We start from the raw sequence: 25,975 nt of genomic DNA, 5'->3' as shown, positions 1-25,975 counted from the left end.
ATTATAACTGTATAAAATTGTTAGCTAATTGAATAGATTATGATTGATATCACTAAATGGCAATTTATAACCTTCATTGTTAGTGAAGTTATTGAGCACACCGATTTCTCACAGAAGGAAATAGATCAAAAACCATTTTTCAATTATATATATATATATATATATCATTAAGCAATTAAGCAAACAAAAAATCTCAGTTTAAAATTTAATTATTTTAGAAATTGAACCATGCCGTTTTCACAAACAAAGTTGGGAAAGCAAAAAATAAATAAAGCATCAGGAAACATCATGCAATCTAAAACCAAAATTAACCTTATTTACACCTTAAGCGAAGTTACTTTTGCTTTAATACATAAAAAATATTAAATTAAGTTTAAAGAATAATGAAATTTCTCGTAATTGCTATGATGCTCTAACATCTATGACCTGCAATAAAATGTAACTACGTAGCAGTTGGGTTGCCATAAAATATAAAAAGAAAACGGATTGAACACTTTTGATCATAGTGGTTGTTAGATTCACTTTTTCAAAATAGACACCAGTATATCATTGTGTTAATGTAATGATAACATTTATGTAGGGTAACATCAACTGGTTGACGTTATCAAGTGCCTATTATATTACTCAATGTATCATTAGCATCCATCAAATTAAATCATAATTGAGAAAGAATCACTACTAAATAAAATAAATATAACATTTGTGATTTTTTTTTTAAACAAAGCAATAACTAAAAACTTTATCGTTTTATATTCGAATAAATCACAGCCAAAAACAAGTCAACAAATATTTTTTTTTTTAAATGGTGTGCGATATGAAAAGTGCCAGTTCTAAAATCCCAAAAGCATATTTTGGATACCCCTTCCTGTTATGAAAAATAAGCATATCGAGAAAAAAAAAAATCAGTTTTAATATCTATTATTTCAAACAGCATCAAGTGTTGAACAAACCATACAGTTCAAAACTTCAAGAAAACGCTTAAATATAAATTCCATCACTAATTAAAAATAATTATTACTTCTAAACTGTTTGGAAAACATCTTTTAAAAAAAAATTAGATTAAATTATTTCATCCAATCTAGCTTAATTTCATTAAAATATTAATAAAATCCATATTTTCTTCTTTATAAATGCTACTTAATATTTAAACAAAATCATTATTTAAATACATACATGTTTTCAAATACAAAAATAACTGATTTTGTTACACAAAGGAATTGACAATACCAACAAAGAAAACTGTTACATCATAGGTTGCTAGTTATACAGTATTGTTATTATACTGATTTCATATTTTTCTTTCAATTTAAAAAATTCCAAAGGTGATTCCACTAAATGTTACCTTAAGTTATGGCCACTTTAAGTTGAAAGCTTAAAAAAACCGCAACTTAATAATTTGAAGGAAGATTTCTGAGTTATAATTAATATTCATTATATTTTGAATTTTAGTGTAAACACTGATTTCTTAAGTGAAGTTTGTTATAAACATTGTAATTTTAATATTTTTCATAATAATTATGAATTTGATATGTTTGAAAAGTTTATAACAAGAATTAAAACAAGATTTATGAAAATGGAGCTAAGATTTTTTTTTTAATTTTGAAAAATAGGTTTTATTTCTATAGTTCAATAATTTAAAGTGCCAAGTAGCAAAATACATATAGCAAACAATGCGTTTAGAATTTAAATTAATCGGAATTTTGGAAAAATTTTGTTTCAAAATAAAGACTTGCCCAATTTTTTTTTTAAATTTTTGATTACATACAGCGGTTTCACAGAGATACGCCGCACCCGCAAAGTTCAACTAAAATGGCATCAGAAAGGCCCCACCATTGAATACGCTGCACAATATATTTTACGTTATGAACGATTGCGGACTTCACACTTGTAATAAACAATTAATTATGAAAAAAATTATTAAATAGTAAAAAATCATTAATTATAAAATTAATACAGGCGAGCTCATTTTAAATCAGAAAACTTTGATTTTCAAAAAAACATTTTTCCATGTACATTAAAGGTGAAACATCTATTATATATATCACCTTCTCATGAGGTTTGAATCCCAGCGATGGCTTGCACTGACCACAGTGCTGACGTAAATATCCTCAGTGGTAGACGGATCACGGGTTCGAGACCTCTTGCCGTCAGGCTAACCGTGGAAGGTCTTTCTCTCAATGTAACGCAAATGCGGGTTAGTTCCATTAAAAAGTCCTGAACGCAGGCAAATTTCTCCCAACACTTGATCCAGGATTTCCCTTGTTTTCTGGATTGGGTTCAAAAATTTATATAAAAACGAGAGATTTTTCCCCTCCGTGAATTGAAAACGTAGACAAAAAAATTATATATAACACTTACGCTTTGTTAATGCAACAAAAAGTAGATTTCTTCTCCCATAGAACAAAGAAAAAGGCAAATGATTTTACAACCGCTCTTAGTTTTGCCCTCTTTTGTTACACCATTATGACTTCGTAGGTTTTGAAAGTTTCATCATTGAGAGGAATTTGAAATTTATTTTATTGATTTAGAATTTTTAAGTTATACAATATTTTACTTACAATTTACATTCACAATTTATTTATTTAATTTCTTTTTCTACGTAAGTTATATATGTACTAGTCATAACATAAATTTTAGAAATTAATTTTGATGTTTGGAAAATTTTTCAAATATAAATGGCAACATTGTGTGAACTCACCCAGTAATCAATACAAAAGCGATTACAGTTTTTAACAGTGTAATATTACAGGTGATTACAAGGACTTGATCAAAATGGCCCCAAAATCGAGAAAGTTCACATCTATACATAGTATATACTCACAGAAATAATTACATTAAGAGTTAAAACTTACCCAACTCTCAGGGACATAAATTACGGGTAAGTTACCGTGCTTTGCACAAACGAGACACTCATACCATAAGCCAGTAAAAAAAAGACAACAACATACTATAAGCTATCTAAACAAACAAGTATACTATTGTGTATTTATACAAAATCTTAGGAGTGTCTTTAAAATAATTGGCCGTGAGCTGAAACCATTTATGGATCAAACGTAATTTAGACTTCATTTTTTAATTTGTAAATAATGTATCATAGTGCTTCACATTAAAATAGTTGCATATTATTTCAAAAGTTGTTTAAGAAGTACTAAGAAAGCTGTATTATTTTAGTAAATAATAATCCAAAAGAATTAGTACTTATTTTAATCACATTATTGTGCGATGACAAATGAAATGGCTTCATTTTTTAAAAAAAGTTCTGTTTAAAAAATAAATTCCAAGTTAGTTACAAAAATAAATTTCAAAAACTTATTTTTAATTTAAAATTCCTCCTCATTCCGTGTGTTTAGTCAAGCTTCCCAGTAATAAACATCGATATTGCATGACAAAAAGGTGCAGCTATAAAAGTGATCATTTTCCATGATGACGTAATGGTACAACAGGTAGATCACAGTTAATAATAGGTACATCTGGTGCGAAACCAATGTGGGTAGTCATCGCCAGCAATTAAGGCAGAAACGAGCAATGCTCTTTATTTCAAAAATTAGATTTGTGATCGAGTTACACGTACATTTATGAAAAGAAATCTATATTTAAATAGTAAATCTTGGTAAATCTATATTTAATAGTAAATCATTTGATGGACAAATGTCCAACAAAAAAAAGGACATTAAGACTTCTGACAGAAGAATTGTGGGACAGCTTGCTTACAGCTGTACATCGAACTTACAGAAGAACGCTAATTAGAATCGTGAGATTCTTATATCAAAGCAAATCATTACCGCAACAGCCCTTTATAAACCAGGGGTTCATAGAGGATAAGGCTTCAGAATTACAAGGCCAAGAGCAGAAGGTCGCAAACTGGTCAGCACGGTGCACTGTTTTATTAAGTTAACTTCGTAGACAAAGCTGGTAATCATGCCATAAATATAAAGATGAGTGAGCTTGAAGCCGCAACCTTTTCTTTCATATAAACAGCTCAATTCCAGCTTTCATATAAACAGCTCAAAGGCATTGTGGCTCATTCTGTTCGTTAATGTTCTTTAACATACATGATTAGAAATTTTTTATTATAGTACCCACTGAAAATGAATAAACTTTAACATTTCCTCTTAGTAGTCAGAACAAATATCCTTTCTATGTTGATCTTAAACATTCAGCTCACGGCTTAAATTGGAACATGAAAATTTTATACAAATTAATAGATTTTATAAGAGCTAACGTTTTTCTTAATAAAAACACTCATAATTATAGACACAGAATTAACAAATGAATGTAAAGGAAAAAAATTTAGTAAGATTAGTTAAACGTTTCAATGAATAAAAAACTCATAACAAAAACAAGTTCACTCAAAACATACATAAATATATTTTCCATTCAGACTTAAAATTTAAAAAAAAAAATATAAGCTCAGAGAACATATCAAAACAAACAATCAGTACAGATGATAAAATTTAAATATAATTAACAAATATGATTACAATAAAGCAAGCTTATAAGTAAATAATAAATTTTGTAAATAATTTTATAAATTGTTGTTTGATATATGAATAATATTTTTATTCCAGATACAATTATAAAACATTACAAAATTCATAAACTAAATGATTAATACTTTTTAAATCATGCATATATATATAGAGAGTACACGATATGTATTTTCACATAAAGACAAATATGGTTTTTTATTGTACATAAAGAGTGAGTATTATTTTAAATAATGGACATAGTACATTGAATAAATTTAGATTTAATACACAATCTTTTCAAGTATTCTAAAAGTATCATAAATCAATACTGATTAGGGTAAGCTGAATTTTTTTTTCTAAATCCTCTGTGTAGAGCAGACCAGAGGAATCCAAAGAGGGAGTTCTATGGGTACATCTCTTCAAATTACTTAAGCTCCTCACTAGCGCACAAAATAACAGAAAAACCAAATTTTTTTAATCAATTAAAAAATTCAATCACATTGTTCTCATTAAATTATAACTCAAAATCTCTCTGGTAATTTATCAATTGCAAGCTTGAGATCTTTATAATGCAAGTCTTGTATTTTTAATGCAAATCTTTTATCTTTATAATGCAAATCGTGACGTTTTGCGCAATATAGAAAGTTGAGTTCTATAGACCATTTCGCTTATCATTAAGCCTACCTTTTGAACATTGCAAAATATGTCTGGATCAGATTATTATTTAAAAATTTTAATATAATTTTTCGATGCAAATTACTTTGAAGCACAAATTATCACACTTAAATGCTCCTTATTTACCAAAAAAAAAAACGTAATTTATTAGGAGCATTAGAATAGCAAAAATAATATCAAATTTGGGCTGCTTTTGAAATCATAACCTCTTAGAAAGTATTTGTTCTTGCTCGGTTTCAGAAATTTATTCAATGTGGTTTTAAATGTTTACCTTGCAAAGTTAATCTTCTACTGAATATACAATTTATGATTAATTTTTTGACGACAAGTGTTAGTAGTCAAAAAAGTATAGTGATTCACTAAAATAGAAATAAGAAAATTGGAACAAAAATGTTTTAAATCCATTTTTTTTTGTCTTGTTCTTAGCTTTTGCTATGCTGAAAAACTGAGAAATTTATGATCCTTTTTCAACACAACAATGCATTTTATTATTATATATTAAGCATTCATATACAGTTCTGCAATTAAAAACTTCATTGTTTATTGCTCATATTTAAATCTATTAATAAGTTCAGTTTTGAACTTACTAGAGTGCATTGAAAATATACAACATTATTGGGAACATATTTCACGTGGGGAAAAAATTGTCAAAGAACAAAATTATGCAAAAACCTAAAAAATATTTTAAAAAATAGTACAAAATAAGTTTTTTTTCTTCTTGAATTAAAGTAAGTTTTAAAAACAGTTGATGAAATCATAGAAGAAAAAAAAGGAGTTTCAGCTCACTCTAACCTATACTGAAATATAGTATTTTCTACATATTTTTCCCCCAATAAATGGTCGAATAACTAATTTTTTAGATACAAAAGGCACAAATTATTATAGTCTATATATATTACATAGAGAAATACAATATACAAAAACGGCAGAATATAAATTTAAAACCATTTCTGCACATATCACTACAAAAATAATCAACACTCAAAATAAGGAACCAAAATAATTATTACCAAATTTTAGAAATTGAAAGTATATATAACATATAGGTTGCTAAGTAATAAATTACTATACAATGTTTTTAAATTATTAATTAAATTATATTTTGTCAAAAGAATAAAACTAAAATGTTTAAAACATTATTAAATAATAATAAAATAATGATAGGTTAAAGTTCTTTAAATCTAAGTTTTTAATTAAAAAAATCAACTACAAATATTAGAAACCCAAAATTCAAATTTTTAATATGGTATTAAATCAACTAAAAGAATAACACATAAAAAAAATATTCTTACATAATTCATAAAAATAGTTTATTATTAAAAAATTTATCAATCAATGATTTAAGTAATTTACAATTATTTAATTACAAAGTTTACACTATATATTTAGTTTAACATTAAAGATAAATAATTAAATCATCAATAATTAGATAATTAAGTTTATATTGATAGAAAAAAACATTGAAAAACAGTTTTTCGTAATAACAGGCACAAATATCCTACTTTAAAGATACATTATACCACAGCATTTTCTATTATAGTTCCTTATAGATTACAAAAATTTAACTGTGCTCACATTTTCCAGAATTCAAAAAAATTAAATTTTTATCTTGAGCCTGTTCCAGCAAATTGTATAACACCCACTTACACTTCATAATTATTTTCTAAAACCACAAACTTTAAATAATATAAATAAAAATGTGTCAAAAACAATTAAAGTTTGTTTTTTCTTTAACAAACATAATTGGTGAAAGAGTAATTTTTTTTCTTCAAAAAATGCTTTAATGCATTTATTGATTTTAATTAGTATGTAACTGAAATTTCTGTATTTGAGAAGTCAGAAAGTCAAGTCAATGCAATATATATACATATATATATACATATATATATAACTCAACCTGCAAATATTTCAGACCACATGTTTCTTGAAAATATCTCAAATAAAAAAATATAACCTTAACATAATAATAAATAACGTGTTTCCTTAAAATGCATAATAGAAAGCTAAGATTAAATGACACAGCAAAGTTGCTGATGATGTTCATAAGCCTTTAAACAACCATATCACGTGATAAAAATGAGCCAAATATATGAATTGAAAAGTCTCATTAAATTTTCATTATAAAAATTACTAACCTATTTCTAAATTCAATATAACTGATGTCTAATATCTAATTAATTTTAAAAAATGGCAGGATTTTTCACGAATGTAAAAATTTTCATTTTAGAAGAAAACTTTATATGATATAAGTGCGGTTCATAACTATATTGTCACATTTACTCTACATTATACTACTAGTTTTAATTTTCATATCCTAATTGTTAAATTATTATTTAAAGCAAGAAGCACGCATTTTTTTTACAGATTTTTTTGATAATAAATATTAACAAGCTTTATTAAATGACTTAAAATGAAACATCATAGCCCCAATAATATAAATTTCAGAATGATGCAATGAATAATAAACAAGTCAATGAAAGAAATGATAATGCAAAATAAATTATTTATATTTATTATGCAAGATTTTCTCAATTGATAATAAAAACCAATGAAAGTACCTTATATTAGTTTAATTTAAATTAATCATTATTATGGTCTCCCAATAATCAGTGTTTCACTGAATCTTAGGAGGCTCAGTATAGATTTTATTTATATAAAAAAAAAAAAAAAAAATGAGTAAAACTTAAAATTACTTGAATAGTAATTGATTAAATTACTATAGATATTGATAGAAGCAATACATTACAATATTTCATTTATATATTTCATTATATAGTATTTATAATGAAATATATAATAATTTCATTTTTATAATATATTTCATTATATATATATTTCATTAATATATTTCATTTTTTAGTATTATTCAAATGTTCTAACATTGTGTTTATTACAATTAAAAAGTTTTAAGCATATGGTGAAAAGGAAATAATCAACAATAGTTTATAAACAGATTATTCTTTTCAATGTATTAAAATTGGCTTACTCCAAATTGATATAAGTTCTGATGAACTTATATTGAATTTTTAAACTGAATGTAAACTTATTCATAGTTATAAAAATTGAAAATACATAAAATGGACTTTTTTTTTTTACTGCATCAATGTTCAAGTCTTTAAATTAATAGGCAATCTGGATAATCTGAAGAAAAAATTGAGGAAATCAAATAATGCAGACAGTGTTAAGAAAGATTCTTATTTTGTCAATATAAGAATCAATTTCAATTACACAATTCATAGTTCGGGTAAGAGATTTTTAGAAAGATAACCCACTTACTTAAAAGAAATAAATAACTTAAATATTTATAACTTTCAAATGCTTTTCTATAATCTGAACAAAAATACCATAGTTCTCGGTATCCCTTATATTATAAAAATGTATATGAATGGCAAATATTTTTAATTTTAATACTCCTTAGAGGGTAATGAGTATAAAAAAAATCTAAATGTATTATAATTCAGGCATTATTTATTATTCATGATACATTCATGTTTTCCACAGAGAATTTTGCTTTTATCAACCCACAAATTTACTTTTTAAATGCGAATAAATAGTTTAAGAATGTTTAAAAAAGGGTAAAATTCAATGATAATATTTCATTGCACATTGGAGGCTATTTCATAGAAAAAAATTTATTTAAATAAACTAGAGAATATGGATAAAAACAGTTTATTTTTTCTACAAAGAGCTAATTCAGATCAAACCATAAAATTACATTGTAAATGACCAAATGTAAATTAACAGATCATGTATAATTTAAAAAGGTAAAAACACTACAATCATATTTTCCTTAAATGAAAATTTCACAGATAAATAACAATAAAACTATAAAATTTATACTCATTTAATAAATTTTGAGAATGAAATAGAGCTAATTTTAATAACACAGATGTAAAAACACAAAATTCTTATTTACAAGAGTATTTGATTCACAATTTCAAATAAAAGATAAATAATCAGTCTCATGTATAGAAAACTTCAATAAGCGTTACATTCGCATTTCAATATGCATTACATTTGCATAATTAATACTTGTAGCAATAAGGCAACCATTATTCAAATAGACCAGCGATTCTCAGCCAATAAGAGTCCCAAGACTTGTCGTGAACCTAAACTTATAAAAGGGGAATGTAGATTTAGGTCACACATCTAGTACTTTCAGCATTCTGTTAAGACTCCATAATTGCTTTTAAACAACTAACTTAATACATAAATGAAAACATTATTTTCAGATAACACCAGTAACCTTGGTGGCATTTTTTAAATTTCACACATTTGAACTTTTAATTAGAAAAATTGCTTTTGGGCAAGATTTTGAACTCTGCAACTGATGATTGACAACTTTAATCCTTCAATTGCTTTCGGACAATTTTAATTCTACTATTAAAGCATTGCTTTCAGAAACAGTTTTATTGACAGCTTATATTTTTAAATACTCATTGACGGATTGCTTTCAGTGAACATCCTTAAATTCTAAAATGTCTAAAAATAAATAGGACTTTCAGTTTAACCAAAATTGAGCATGATCTTATTCCAGAACAATCTAGCTAATATTGATCACCAAAAAAGGAAATCTTTAAAACATTATCTTTACTTGAATATATTTTTTATGAATAAAAGAACTCAACCCTATTCCTCATGGTAGTTCTACAATGAAAGTAATTTTTTTTGTCAAATATATAAGCAATAAAAATTTATACTTTTATTCTTATACAGAATAAGGTTATTTATGAACCATTAATTATGAATTACTTATTTAATTATGGCTGATTATGAATAACTTGTTTTGTAAAACACTAAAATAATGAGAAGTGCTTAATTTTTAATCAGCACACAATCACTACAATTCGTAAGACTTTTTTCACCTAAAATTTTGGTCTTTTTTTTTGCACAGCAAAGGGTTTAACAGTCTCAATAAGTGATTTTGAACATCAACTTTTATAACGCATATTTTTTAGACAAGAGTAATTATTCATTTTTAGCATAACTTTATTTTGTTGTTAAAGCGTATCTGATAGCTTTAGTGAAAACTGCAAGCTAAAAAGAATGTACTGAAAGCTAAATATTAGGATAGTTAGTTTGGATTATTCCAATAACGCTTATGTAACCTTTTATTAATAAAAAGAGAATAATTTGATTTTGGAAAAAGATAATTGATTAAATTCCTAATTGATTGAATAAATTAGATTCGTAATTGATTAATAAGATTTAATCTTAAATACATTTTTTAAAATTCATCTAGGATTAAAAAGTAAATCAGAAGTGTGTTGTAAATTGCATAATCTTATCACTGTAACAATGTTGTGTATTTTAGAAATGCTGTATTAAAGAAGAGGCTGAGAATCCCTGAATGAGGCCCACACAAGTCAAGAGATGAAAAAGAAAATCCATTTCATAATGTTTGTTTTTCCTTATCTGTTGTTGAGATTATCAATATGGAGTTGCAACACACATGAGAAAGATTTCTTATTTAGAGTCATTCGAATGGCACTAATGGAAAGAAACAGTTTGTCTGCATCAATATCCTCAGGAAGTTTGGTCAGAAATTGTGCTAAATGTATAAAATCCATGTCTAACAAAATCTCCTCATACATCCTCAGAAGACCTGAAAAGTTAAATAGAATTTACTCATATGCATAATACAGAACAGATACAGAAACAAATTAACAGGTCAATAAAACAAATGTTAGTTTTACTGAACAATGAATAATAATTAACAAATAAATCAAAAAATTTTTTAACAAGTTTATTCATAATAATACTAACTAATAGTCTGAAACCAATAACAAATATTTAAATAAAACAACTTTTGCTGTACCAAACATTTATCAAATAACAGTTAATGAGTAAAATAATAGCTTTTAAAACAAAAAAGCATTGATAAGAATTCAATGCTAAATACATTAATCAATACAACATCTATCTATTTATAAATTTTTTTACTGATTATAAGAAATTGCTGCTTTAAAAAAATGCATAGCCCATAAATAGTTAATGGATAAAGTAGTTTAATTGTTTCTAAGTAAATAAGTTCTGTTGCTTCATATATTTGTCAATAACATTCAATAGATAAAGTAACTAATTATTTTTTTTTAAATTAAAGTTTGAAAAATGCTGTTTATAAAAAATTATAGATCAACAATAATTCACTCAGAAATCAATTTCTTAAAATTAAAAAAACTAATTATGTGCTAAAAAAATGTGTTTAAAAGTTAATTTCAAATTCATCCTCAGCTAACATGTCAATTGATAAGAATTTTTTAAGAACCAATTTTTTAGATTTTCAAGTTTTTAGATTTTCAAACATGTAACGACATAATACATGGAACATCTTATAGTGTGTATTGCAGGGATGAGATTAGCCAAAACGCAAAAAAGCTGAATTTCCACGATAGTAAATTTTACGCAAGCGCAACCCTTTAATAATAAATTCCAGACAGTTTAAGGTAATAAATAATGTGGCGACATACAATTGTGTACTAATCTATTATTATAAAAACGATCACATTGATACTTAACATTTAGTGAAAAAAAAATTTACCAATTGAAAAAATAAAGCTGGAAATTATATTTTTCCTCAGTTCACATAAGAGACAATTACTACTTGAAAAAGTACCTGGTTTAGCAAATTAAAACTACTGAGAATATATATTAATATTTCATTTCTTTTAATAAATACTGTTATGTGATTTACAGGAAATATATCAGTAATATTACTTTTTAAATTGTATTGGGGGAAAAAACTTTAACAATGGACTGAATCATTATGTTCATATTATAGTCTAATCTAACTACAGCCCTCTGAAACATATTAATAACAGTGAAGTAGAAATATATATAGTAACTCCTTAACATACAAAAATTGCTATTTTAGTTTGAAAAATTACATGACAATCAGCAACTGTTTAGATAATTGTTTTTTATTTGATAAGAATTTTGCATTTTATAGCATAAATAACAGCAATTATAAATAAAATTTTGATGATGAGTTAATTAACTCTTTTTCCCCCCAAAATTTTTTTAATTAAATCCCTTTTTAAGTGATTGCTTTTGTTTGCTATATCTTTTATGTTTGCTATATTTAGTCGTTAGTCCATCTTCAAACATCTTGTGACAAATCCTATTTTTTCTTCTTTGCAAGCACAGAATGTAAGTTTTGAATACATTCCCTTCCAGTTTCTCTGATGTTGTAACACTTACATATACTAATAATCGTCGTTAGAAAAACAGTCATCTTTATAGTAACTAATTTAAAAAAAACTTTACTTCTTACAAGAATCACGATTGTTGATCTTAAAATTGCGTGAATATGAATAACAATTATGGATTTTGAAATCACATGAATATGAAACTAGATATACGATTTTGAAAATGAGAAAATACAAATTGGGAGATAGAATTTTTAAAACGCGTAAATACAAATCACGATTTATAATTTTTAGATCGCGTAAATACGAATCATGATGCGCAATTTTTAGATTGCATAAATAAGAATTATGATGCATAACTTTTAGAATGCGTGAATGCGAATCCCAATGCCTTATTTTAAAATCACGTATAAATACGAAAATCAATGTTTGATATTATAAACCGCATGAGCAAATCAACACATTGAATTTTAAACTTGCATGAATACGAATCACTACATAGGTTTTTAAAAAAGACGTAAATACGAATCACTACATAGGTTTTTAAAAAGACGTAAATACGAATCACAATATCGGATTTTTAAATCTCGTAAATAAGAATCGCAACGTACAATATTCAAATCGCTGAATAAGAATCGCAACATGCAATATGAAAAGCTATGTTTGATATTAAAATCGTGTGAATAAGAATTGAGATATTAGCAGATTCCAGGCTTGAGACCTCTAAAAGGCTTGTCAGAAGCATCGTCGTTTGAACTAAGAAAATCGGATCTATCTGGAGGGCGTGTAAAAAATTCGGAAAATCTTATCTGCTGCATGTAAAAGGGGAGAAAATAGGTAAAATAAGTAAAAATGAGAAAGGATTGGTATCTATGTTGTTTGAATTTTCTGTTTCTCTTTGAAAATCGGTGAATTTTCTGAAAAAGCGGAATACTTATTAAAAAAAATGAAATTTTTAGAAAATCTGAATTTTTGATAAAAAAGCTGAAATTTAAGAGATAAAAGTGAAAAAAGCGGAAATCCGCTAAAAAGCAGAAAAATCTCATCTCTGGTATTGAAATTGATTCGTTAATCACCCAAGTCTTTCGTAAAAACACTTTTTGAAACAATTTGAAAATGAGGGCAATCATTAAATGGCTCAAAGTCCTTCATATGTTAGACTTTAAAATACTGCTATTTTCCTTTGGAAAAAAAACTGCCAAATTAATAAAAAAAATTCCAAAAACTGGCATAGATCAGGGGTAATTATTACACAAAGTGAAAAACCTGGAAACTTTTATGTGCAAAAAGTGGATATCAAAATATCAATTTATATACTATAACATTTCTCGCATTTAATATAATTTTTTTTTTAAATATTACCTACTAATGAAGAGTATCACACCTTTATAGTAACTAATTTAAGAAAAACGCTAGTTCTTACAAGCAAAGTTGGAATTTTAAAATTGCGTGAATATGAATTGTGACATTGGTTTTTTAAATCACATGAATACGAATGGCAGTGTATGATTTTTAGACAACGTGAATACGTATCGCAATGTGTAACTTTTAAATTAGGTAAATACAAAAATCGATATTTGATATCTAAATCCGGTAAACAGGAATTGCGATATGAGCAGATTCCCGTGCATTTCTAAATATTCAGAATGATGAAAATCCATCAATTCAAAAAAATCAAGCGGTGGGGAAAATCACGTATATTTAAGCATCTCGTTAGCGGGAATTAGCGAAAAATTCAAAATTTTAATTGAAGATTGAGAAATTTAGTGAAAATTTTATCAGATTATAAGTTTTGAATAAGAGAAAGTATGAGAACCAATGGCCTGGAGAAACGGGGAATTTTGCAATATTCCCAGAAAACTCATATGCTTATTCCTAATTTTTAGACCTGGAAGGATAATATGAAAAACCCGGAATTCCTGGAATACAATCACCTCTGACAGACAAAACTTTTTATACATATGCAAAGTTAAATAGCAATTCAAATAACAAAAGTGAATAATTAGTACCTAAAGCAGTCTTGACCAAAAACTCTTCCCCATCTCTCAGGTATACATCCCAAACTCTGCATGCAACATCAAGAGGCAAGGATTTGCTATATAAGGTATACAACCTTTATGAAAGAAAAAAAAAAATTCTTATCCGTAAATTGATAATTTACTATAAACTATAGTTACGAACACAACAGTAAAGAAACTCATATAGATTAGAATTTTGAAAATCAAATACTTAAATCTTTGAACAATATAAAATATTTCATGTAATATTTGTAAGACATTAAAGGTAGTATATAAAAAAAATTTAGACATATTGAACATTAACATTAGTCTTCAATTGCATATAAGTCAAAAAAAATTCTTCATATACTCTCATTTCATATACTCTCTAAAATAAAAAATAAAAATTGTAGCAATTGTTCTAGGTGTTTAGCTTTACATTAGATTTTGATGATTTAGAAACTTGAAATTATAATAATGTGTACTTAAATGTACATGGAGTTAGTTGGAATAAAAACCAACATTCAATATTAGTTCGATAATAATTAACTACTTGACTTGTAGTAATAGATACTCTTGTAGTCCCTTACAAGCTGCAATGCAGCCTGGAGTGCACTTTTGCGATATTTCAAATCTTTGGCCACTGGAACACATCTAAGAAGTGAAAATATGACTGGCTGAGAGAGCAATTTTTTAGTTTTCTTTTTCAAAATTCCAATTTGCTGCAAAGTTTTTTAGCTCTCAGTTAAGTATTTTATCCCCCCCCCCAACTTTTTCTATAGTTTTTTTTTTTTTTGCTTTGAATATTGACTATTTGTCCTTTCTTATGGAAAATTTCATTTTAGACTCAAGATAGTTATTTATATTTACTCTTAAGTTGATGTATGTCAAAAGTAAAAAAAAAAAATTAAAAAAAATGAAAGAGACTGAGAGGATAGATCTTGTCAGATAAAACTCCTAACATTTTACATTAAAAAAAAAAAAAAAAAAAAAAAAAAAAAAAAAAAAAACTAAAGCAAAATAGATGAAAATTGTACCATATTTTAACTGTTATCAGTCTCGTTGACACGTAAAATTAATTCTCATTTATTTCTTCTTATTTAGTCACGCAATCTGTATTCTTAGTTAAATTTCTTTTTCAAACACAGATGATTTTTTTCTTTTCAAATACAGATGATTTTTTCTTCTCAAATTTAAATAATCATTCCTTTTGTTACAATGAACATAATGATTTACAAAAAATTATAGCAATTAAACACATAAAATTATAGCAGGTAAATATAATAATAAAAATATATATTTTACAAACAAAATTATTCTTTTTTTTCTGAAAAATATCATTTTTTAAAAAAATCAAAGATGAACCTGAAGTAATCACAAGGAATAGTGGTAGAAACCTCATAGTTTTATAAAGAAATAGCTATATAAATTATAAAAATTCTAATTCCTATTTAATCCTAGTTTTATAAATTTTTTGTAAATTGTCAAGCAAACAAGTAGCCAAGAAAAATAAACTGACTTGAATTTTGTCTTACTTCAACTATGGATTTGTCTAAATTATAAAGAAACCAGAAAAATTCTAAATTTAACTAGTAAATTGGGAAACACTAGATGATCTACTAGATTTGCAGCTATGTATGAACATGAAACAAAAAACATTTCTATTCAATGCCTAATATAACATTACAAAAATAATTGTTTTTAAATTTATAAATACAGGATGAACACATGGACTAAGGAAAAAATAATATGTGGAATTTGTTTGCACAACAAGACTCAACCTACAGAAGCAGGGGTAAAATGATAAGTATGCTCTTAATCATTCTTATTTAAAAAATAAATAAAAACTTAATTTTAAAATTTGAAAGATATAGAGAAAAAATTCAATAGTGCAAACTGCATTTCAAATTAAAAGTTCACAAGAGCAGCTGAAATGCATTTGAAACATGATTTTTATTTTTAAGATTCCATAACACAAACTGCATTTCAAATTAAAAGTTCACAAGAGCAGCTGCAATGCCTTTGCAACAGTAAGATTACTTTTAAACTTAGTTTTAAAACAAAACTCAATTCTACTTTACATAAAAAACATAATTAAAAGCATTAAAAATAGAAATTATTATACTTTAGACAAACATTAGTACATAATTTTAAACAAAGATTATTTGAGAAATAAAAAAAAGGAAGAAAAAAAAACTAACCAATCAACCAAATATAAATCTGGTGTAAGATTTTGCTTCTCAAACAAACTGAATAGCTTAGGCAAGTTTTCCTTGAAAAATTCTTCATAAACTGAATAATAAGCAGTCATCTAAAATGTAAAAAATAATTATTATTAACAAATACTGAAAGTTTTTTTAAAATTATTTTTTATAACAAATTCAATGCATAATTTTTTTACACAGTACATACATGAATTAGGCAACCTTAAATTTAAAAATATACATTATAATTTAAGTGTAAATAGTTGATCTTTAATTTCAGCTAACAGAAAAATTTCACGTTAAAATTATCTCACTTCCCTCACACAAAAAAATAAGTTACCTTTTTAAACAGTTTAATAGTCAAATTTTTTAAATTTAATAGTTTAATAGTCACAATTTTTAAATTTAATCACTAGTTAATTAAGAATGCAGATAATTACTAGTTAATTAAGAATGCAGAAGATTAATTTTAATTTCTTAAAAATCGCATTTATCTATTTTTGAAAAAAATTTATAGTTAATTATTACTTATTTATTACATAACTTGAAATAAATATATTTAATATTTCATTAAGGGATTATCAACTACAGTGCTTATTACTTTAAAATTCTCTGTCTAAAATATATAAGTGTCACCAAACACGAAGCATTGTTTTATAACATGTAATAAAAACAAAAAAAATTTTTAGTAACTGTTTTTAATGTTAATAAAAGACTAATTCACAGAATATTGTTAAAATAGCACTATTCTTAACAGAAGATATCTATAGTTATTAACTTTTAAAAATCTCTAGCCTGTTTTCAGATAGCACAAAAGAAAATTACTTCCTGTCAAAAAATTTCTATTTATGAATAATTAAATTTTAACCGTATATTAAGATTTAAAAACTCTTTTCAATAAATTTCTTTAAACATTGGATGAATTCCATGATTATACATTTTGATAGGCGTTCTTATTTTTAAAATTTCTTTCCTTAATAATTTTAATAATTATTTAATTATTAATTTTAACTCAACATTTTTTTTAAAAAAATAATATGAGATATTTTTTAAGAGCCTAATATTATGCATATAAGAAAATGGTGAGAAAATTAAAAATGCTTTATTTAGATTGAAAATATGAAATGTCACAAACGTTATATATATATAAAGAAAGGACATGAAGTGTAATATTTGTTTTTTTTTAAAACTTATTTACAAAAAAAAATTTAATAATAACAGAAAACATTGAACGTAACTCTTATGACTAATGTTACAGATACAAACTATATTAAAATTTTAATAAATTTTTTTTCATTATTACAAAATATTTTAAAACTACTATTTTTTATTTTATATCTAAAATAACTAAATAAGAAATTTGTTAATGGAGGGATGTAATTAAATGTTTATTTTTTTGTGATGTTCTGCTTTGTATAGCCTATTGATGTCAACTGATTACCATTTTTTGCTCAATTCTGAAGAATGACAACTGGCATTGCCTGTTCAATAAATTACAGAAGCTAATAAATGTATCAACATCATCCATATTTAAAAGTAACATTGCAGCAAGAAATGACATTCCCTGGACCTAAAAAAAAATTTATGGTTTATATTGATTAAAAGACTGGAAAATCTGATTCACAAAAGTAAAAAATATTAATATCTTAATTTATAAATGAAGTAAAATGCATTGTTAGAGAAAGTATGCACATTTAAGCAACACATATTCATAGTATAAAAGAAATATTTTAGAAAAAGCTAAAAAAATATATAAATAAATAAAAAAATTAGAATAAAAATTCCTTATATAAGTAGAATACTATCACTATAAAAAAAATAAAAGTAAAAAAAATAAAGATATCAATATAAAAAAATCAAGTTTTAATAACAAATCAAGTTAGAAAGAATAACTTAAATTAAATTAAAAACAAATATGGAGCATGGAAAGTATTACTACAATTTTATTTCTTGAATACAAAGTATGGCAATAATATATGCATTAATTTTTGCTTTAACCAGTTATAAGTTTTAAAAAATTATGTGTTGTATTAGATATTACAATAAATTGCAAGGACTTAAATTTCGTTCCATCCTAATTTGAATCCTAATAAAAAAACTAATTAAAAGAGAATGAATATTATTCAATTGAGTATATTATTATACAATTAAATTCCAGATCTGTAAATACTACGAATAACAAAAATTGAGAACAAAAGCTATTTTAAAATATGACAATACAACTTTCATTTATTAAAATTTTTAGCACCAGTTAGATATCACAATAACAATTTTTATTTAACTTTCTTAAATTCCCACATAAAATTTCCAAAGAAGTTTTGAAATAATGTGAACTCATTAAACATTTAAAATTCAAAATTAAAGCAAAAGCACTTTCATTAGAGCTGTACAACGTGCGGTCATCCGCCTTGCAACCAAAAATGAATTGCAGAAACCTCATAGAGTCGGCATCAAACTTAACATCAACCGCAGATAATTATTTCCCAGATTTAACATCTTTTCAACTTGGTCCCCTTTCATATCTTAAAGCAATAGCGTAGCATCAGTATTTCAGAGAAATAAGAGTTTTCTCATTATTTCTCTGAAATACTGATGTTCCAGAAAAAGAGTTCAGAAAATAATAGTTTTACACCAGTACTGACCACAGAACAGAGCTGAAGCCAACTTTATGGGGTATTTTTAATGTGATAACTATCTAATGACTTGATAATCAGAGGAGATTTCAATAGCTGAAATTATGGAATCTAGTAGTGGAATGAAAAAGAAAAAGACTGAATCTTCAGATTCACCAGCATCATTCAATGAAGCAGCAGTTATGCCGCAGACACAGACATTTTTTTTTTCTTCCAAGGACATGCAGCACAAAAGAGAAATGGATACCCTTGAATTGTTTGATAATTCATTGTGCACTTTAAGACAAACAAAAAAGAAGGTAAACAATGTCAGATTATTTTTCATTAAAATAGTTACATTTTTTCTTATCAACTAAATTAATTAAGAATACACAAGTGGGAGACCTTTGTGCTAAAATACAAACTAAAGTAAACAACATTAAGAGCACAAAAATATTTATAAATGCAGACAGCTGTTTCGGTTGCTCAAAGGGCAACCTTCATCAGTGCAACAGAAAGAAATGAGAGAAAACAGGGTAAATATATAGAGAAAGGTGACGTCACAAGGAGGTTAGAGCAACGGCCAATAGGTGGGAAGGGTGAATGGATGACGACAAACGGGAAGCAAGGAACAAAATGGGGAGGGTTAGTTAGGTTTAATCATAGATTTCCAAACAGGAGAAGGATAGGGAACGCTGGATAGGTCATTGACCAACAGTTTGGAATTTTTGAAAACATTATAGGACTCATAAAAATCTAAATCATGATTAGAGTCCCAACAATGTTGGGCAATAGATGCGCGTTTAAATTCTTGTTTTTTGACATAGGCTCCATGTTCCTTGACACGGCACTTTAAGACACGCTTAGTTTGGCCAATATATGAAAGGCTGCATTGGCAATTGATTTGGTATATACCCCAGCTACTTTGACTGTCAATGGGCTGTTTGAGATTAGAAAATTTTATCTTATTAATGGGACAGAAAATAATATTAAAAACAAACTTCTTTAGGATACTAGCAACTTGCCGACTTATTTTAGGAAAATAGGCTAAAATGACTAAATTGTTAGAAAATTCTTTGTAAGGTTTATCGGTAGGCGATTGTTTAGTTAAGTTTTTATAAATATTATCAATAATGTTAGGAGAATAACCTCTGTCATGAGCAATCGCTTTGATGTAATTTAATTTTGCATCAAGAAAATCAATGTTAGAACAGATATTTACTGCACGGTAGACAAAAGACCGAAAAGAAGCAAGTTTTTGATTGGGAAGGTGGGAGAATTTGTAGTGAGGGGGAAGAGAAACAGCAAAAGGTTTACGAAAGACAGTAGTATGGAATGAATTATTCCATACAATTATTCCGAGTCACAAGAACATCTAAGAAAGGAAGTTTTTGATCAGTCTCTAATTCAAAGGTGAACTGAATGCAAGAATCAATGGTTCATAACATTAAGAATTTGATCTAAATTACAATTATTTTCCTCTAACAAAGCAAAACTGTCATCAACATATCTTTTTTAAATAAATTACATTTAAGTTTCCGATTTTATTATTGTATTTAACAATTAAAAAATATAATAAAAGTTGTACAGATTTAAATTTCTGTTTCCCTAGGAATCGCTATGTACCTGATACAGCAATGTTATTGTCCAGCCATTACGAAAGTTGTTAAATCGAATTTCTACTGTAACTTTTTTTTAAACCAATTTCAACAAACTTAGGAGAAACCTGGAGTCAATGGATAAAAAATTCCATAATGTAGGTGTCATAAGAAATTTTTAGACATTCTGATTTTTTTCCCTTTAAAATAAAATTCTTTACGCAAATAATGTTTAAACACATATATGTAAAACATTTATTTAAAAATCAAAGAAGTAATTCAGATGCAATAAAAAAATTTATAAAAACAATTTTGCTACATAGAAAGTTAAAATATTACAATAATTTTAATATTTTCAAATAAGACTAAATGAGCCAAATTTAAAAGGCTTTTAATTTGAGAATGTTACTCTTAGACTTTGAAAATATTTTGTACAATTTATCTTACGCCGTCTCTTTATTATTAAAATAAATCGATATTGCTCTAAAAAAAAAAGTCAAATATCACTTAATGTAAAAAATTAAATAAGTGTGGACCCCTAAAACTAGGAGATATTATAGAAAATGCATTAGCCTTAAAAGATTACTACTATCTTATGCAATACAAATCATCACAAATATTCTAGAACAAAACAATTATCAACCTATATTACAAATTAGGGATGTAACAAATATTCAGCCATCATTTTGTATTCTGCCTATTACGCCCTTTTGCCGAATAATCGGTTGGCCGAATGTTTGCCTAAATATTTGGTCAAATATTCAGCTAAGTATTATTTGGAAAAGTATCTTTTGACAAAGTTTTTTTTTTTTAAAGGGGAAGGTAGGGAAATTTGAATAGATTCAATAACGAATAATCTAAAATCGTATTTCTTACAATAAATTATCCGAAACTTTTTTAATATACATTTAAATAAGTTCTAAAACTTGTTAATTTATGCTTTGAAAGACAAATGGAAAAGCATCATTTGAAAAATCGAAACTAGATTACTCTGTACTGAACCATGAGTTGTATTGCTGATCTATCTGTACATATATATTTTTATTATATTCAGGCAAGTAGTTTAGTTGCTTTTTCAACACTTTATGTTTTAAAAATTGAAAGTTTTTTTTTTGTTTCATTTTTTGTTGTCTATCTATATTAACTATTAAACACAGCATTTCAATTGAGCGTTTCTAATAGACTTTATTCTTTTATTCTTCCCTTTAACCTGTATGGTAAGACAGATAACAGATAACTTACAAAACTGCGATTCTCAACGATAAAGATATATTTCAAAGCTAAGAACAATTTTTCTTTCTGTTTCTCTTTTTATAATCTGTTCTTTTCATCAGCGTTTTCTTTTAATATGACATCATTTTTTAAAGACCATTTCTAATGAACATTATTCTTTTATGGTCACTTAAAAAATAAAAAAAGCAAAGTGAAAAAGTTAAAGTGAGATTTTTAGCGTTAAATCTTTCATTTAAAATTAAGAACAATTTTTGTTTTGGTCTTCATCTAGCTTTTTCTTTTTCAAAAAACTTTTGTTTTTATAGACATTTTTATTATGACGCAGCAAATAAGAGGGCTTCTATTAGACTTCAAATTCCACTTTTTCTTGACATACAGAAATTGGAAAACTGAGATGTGTCGCTTAAAAATTTTTTTTCAAAAACTAAGACCATTTTTAATTTTTTCTGTTTTGCTTTTGTATTGTAATCTTTTTCTTTTTTGGATGATAGCGCTGCATTTTTAAAAGCATTTCTGATAGATATTATCTCATTTAACATTTGATGGAAAATATTTTTAGCTCTAAAGTCCTGTTTTTAAGACAATGCTTTTTTTTTCTATTTTTCAACTTTACAACTTTTTTTTCATAGCTATTAGTCAGTTTTTTATTTATCTTAAATACTTCTAAATGCCTTTATTTAATTATCTTTATATCGTAAACAATTTTATTTAAGTTTTTTTCCTTTAACTCCATACCAATAATACAACTAAGTTTTGATTATTTTTAATAACTAAACTCATTTATATATAAAAATATTTATCAATGATTTTTTTCTTTAAAGTATTTTTCGACCGCCAAACATTTGGGATTCAGACGATATTTTTGAATGAATATTTGGTATTGGGCCAAACCACTATTCATTACATCCCTATTACAAATAGAAATTTTAGACATGCAAAGGGAGTAAGGAGAGGTTGGATCAGTAAGGAGAGGTTTAAGGACGGGTAATAGTTTAAAGGATTACTAGTTTTTCATATAACTTACAAAAATATGGAATATGGACTACTGATTTTTGTGGAATCTTGGAGTAGAATTTAGTTAAGTGCTAACAAAAAATCCTAAAATTAAATAAGAAAAAAAATTACAAAATTATTATTTTGTTCACACTTACATATCCAATGTCAGGTCTGTAAATGACATAGGCACCCAAAATACCCTCTAATGTATTGTGGTATGGTCCACCCTAAAAAATTAAAAGTTTATTCCAAACACATGAAGGAAAAAAAAATAATCACTTTATTTTCATTCAACTATAAAACTTGAAAACTCAGACATGGCACAGCAAACTACTAAAGTTCAGCATCCATTGCAAAAACTGATCACTACTGTAATGGATTGCAGTAAATGTTTACTGAGTAATTACTTGTATTTCCATGACATCTGGATTACAAGAAATCGAATTCAATATTTAGATGACAATCAGGACAAAAAATATTCACAATTATGATAAATAAATAATTTTGATAAATGACAAGTAATAGAGTAATCAGATTCATTATCATGGATATTTAACAATGCCATGGTTAAGTTGTTTATTACATTAAAATTTGCTTCATTTTGGCAAAAAAATTAAGTCACATTAAACATTTTTTTTAATTTTAAATTTTTAGGTGTAAACAGGAAACACTCTTAAGAGAAAATTATAAGTAGACTACATGAAATTAAAAAATGAGAAAAAATTAAGCTTTTATTTATACCTTTTGAAATATACCAAGTTGAGGAAAAGTTCTTGAAACATCTAGCTTAATAAAATCTGCAGCATTTTCCATAGAGTCTGCTCCATCTGCAAATAAATGTTTTCAAACAAATTAAGGAGTGAAAAAAGAATTTGCACAAAATTTAGTAAAAAAAGAAACATTATTATTTTCAAAATATAATCAGGTCTTAAAAATAATGAAAAGATTTTTTTATACACAAGTTAACTAGTGAAAAAATTAATAAATAAAAATATAAATATTTCTGAAATAAATTTTAAATTCCATCTTCATTCAAATTTTGATTTATTTCTATTTTAAACTAAATTTTTAAAATGTGGTTTTAAAATTCAAATTTCTATCCTAAACTACATTTTTTCTAAATTACATTTTTAACTATATTTCCACTTATTTCTATTCTTAACTACATAGTCTAATAGTGAGTAAACTAATTTACACACTTTGATAACAGTGTTTTATATTGATGTTTATTTTTGAAATAATGCTGTTCAATAATTAAAATATTTTTATTTTAAAACTGATGTCCTCTTTTTTTCAAATATATTCATTCTTTTGTCATCTTATGTAATTAAATTGTTTGAAGATTTTAAAAGACTTTTTAATAAAAATTTCAAATGAACAGCATACTTGTTATTGAGGAAAGTTTAAATCAAGTTCACTTAGCTATCTTTAACAATTATACTATAAAAGTATGCAAGAGAAAAAGAAAATGGCAATGAAGTTTTTATCATTTTGGAAAATATCTTGACATTTCTGCGAGCATTCTTTACTTTAGAATTTAATAACTTTGAGCTATTCTATTTCATTAAACACTTTTTCAACACATACACCTTGCTTTCTTTCCACACTCCAGATATATCCTACCCCGCAAAAAAGTTAAAATCCAATTATCAGTAAGCAAATATGTATAATGATAAGCATTAAAATTGATGTTTATATCATTCTACTCTTTAAAAAAAAAACAAGTCTAAAAAGTTATAAGAAAGACCTGAAATGGGATTCAGGGGACATGGGGGAAAAAGGGGGTCAATCAAATTCATGACTTCTATCAGGTGTTACCAAAAAGCAGAGCAAGACTGCAATCCTGTAAACGTTGAGATCATCATTTCAAAATTTTAACTGAACCATTTTAATAAAATATTTTAAGTTATAATACATAAAAAAAATTATAGAACAATGAATGATTTTTTAAGTACAAATATAAAACTAATAAATAAATTCAACTTTTGAACTTTCATCAAATCAATACTTCATAATTAAAAATAGAAAAATAGAAAAATTGTTATGAATTGATTTGTATATTTCTATTGTTATAAATATAGATTACTTCAATTGCAATGCTGAATTTATAACCAAATAAGAAAAAAGAAAAGTTTTTCAATCCTAGCGAATTAATAAAATTATCTAGATAGATAGAGAACTTAAATTTTAGAATTTTCCACAAATTACCTTCACCATTTTCACATGATGTGACATCAGTGGTAACCCAGATCTTTTCTTTGGAACGTGCAGTGCAGATTTCAAATAGTTCGTGGGTAATGTTTAAATCATTTCCAATAGCCAACTTCCAGACACGTCCCCGAATGCTTGGAGGTAGACCTTTCCACCACAAATCTTTCGTTTTTCTATAATCCTTACTGGAAACGAAAGGTGCACAGGTTAATAAAATTATAGATTCAAAAAAGTGAATAAGAGAAATTAATATTAATAAGCAAAACATAATTATGATTAAGAAATATTTTAGTATGTATGTCATACACATAGTAACCAAATATACATGGAACATAGCAAAAAAAATCAAACAAACTTTCTCTCGTCAGTGTTGGTTTTGATAAAAGCATTCAATCAACATGACATGTTATAGTTACTGAAAAGCATATTTTGCTACATAAACAATCGATTTCATACTCAGAATAGTTTAGAGATGAATTTCGCTGATTTGAATCAAATTTATGCATTCAAAGGTTAATAAATTATTTTACAATTCTTCTTCTTCAGGAGCGCAACAGCCCTTTGCAGGCCTTGGCTGCCTCAACAGCACGCCTTCTCCAGCTCCCTCTGTCCATGGCAACTCCCCTCCAGTTCTTAAGTTTTAGGACTTTGAGGTCGTTTTCAGTGTCGTTGAGCCATCGAGTAGGTGGTCTACCTCTAGAGCGGGACCCCTGAGGGTTCTTGAAGGTGGCAATTTTTACAGGGCTATCTTCAGAGCCTCTCCATATATGGCCGAGCCATCTTAGTCGGTTGCTTAGGATTATCTGCATAATTTGAGGATGTTTATAGAGCT

General features: G+C 26.1%; 1 protein-coding gene and 1 long non-coding RNA gene across 3 annotated transcripts in view; one reads left to right on the top strand and one right to left on the bottom strand.

Annotated features, from left to right (window-relative positions):
* LOC139425187 (uncharacterized) overlaps positions 1-10,839 on the top strand; it is an 88,536-nt gene extending 77,697 nt beyond the window's left edge. The window contains exon 2 of the long non-coding RNA XR_011636475.2: positions 10,459-10,839. This is a non-coding gene — a long non-coding RNA (uncharacterized LOC139425187). The remainder of the gene's footprint in view (positions 1-10,458) is intronic.
* LOC107438413 (TBC1 domain family member 12) overlaps positions 8,798-25,975 on the bottom strand; it is a 30,412-nt gene continuing 13,234 nt past the window's right edge. For both annotated transcript variants that reach the window (XM_016050703.4, XM_043047514.3), the window contains exons 6-12: positions 25,141-25,328; positions 23,674-23,759; positions 23,088-23,159; positions 17,935-18,063; positions 16,491-16,600; positions 14,302-14,405; positions 8,798-10,749 (exon numbers count right to left, since the gene is read on the bottom strand). In XM_016050703.4, the coding sequence (XP_015906189.3) occupies positions 10,556-10,749; positions 14,302-14,405; positions 16,491-16,600; positions 17,935-18,063; positions 23,088-23,159; positions 23,674-23,759; positions 25,141-25,328 (883 nt within the window). In that variant the 3' untranslated portion in view covers positions 8,798-10,555. The remainder of the gene's footprint in view (positions 10,750-14,301; positions 14,406-16,490; positions 16,601-17,934; positions 18,064-23,087; positions 23,160-23,673; positions 23,760-25,140; positions 25,329-25,975) is intronic.

Source organism: Parasteatoda tepidariorum, chromosome 6 (genome assembly GCF_982258835.1).
Source record: "Parasteatoda tepidariorum strain Cologne lab strain chromosome 6, Ptep-v5.0, whole genome shotgun sequence".
NCBI classification, from domain to species: Eukaryota; Metazoa; Arthropoda; class Arachnida; order Araneae; family Theridiidae; genus Parasteatoda; species Parasteatoda tepidariorum.
Note: the sequence above shows the minus strand (reverse complement) of the source record. Positions and strands in the feature narration are given on the sequence as shown.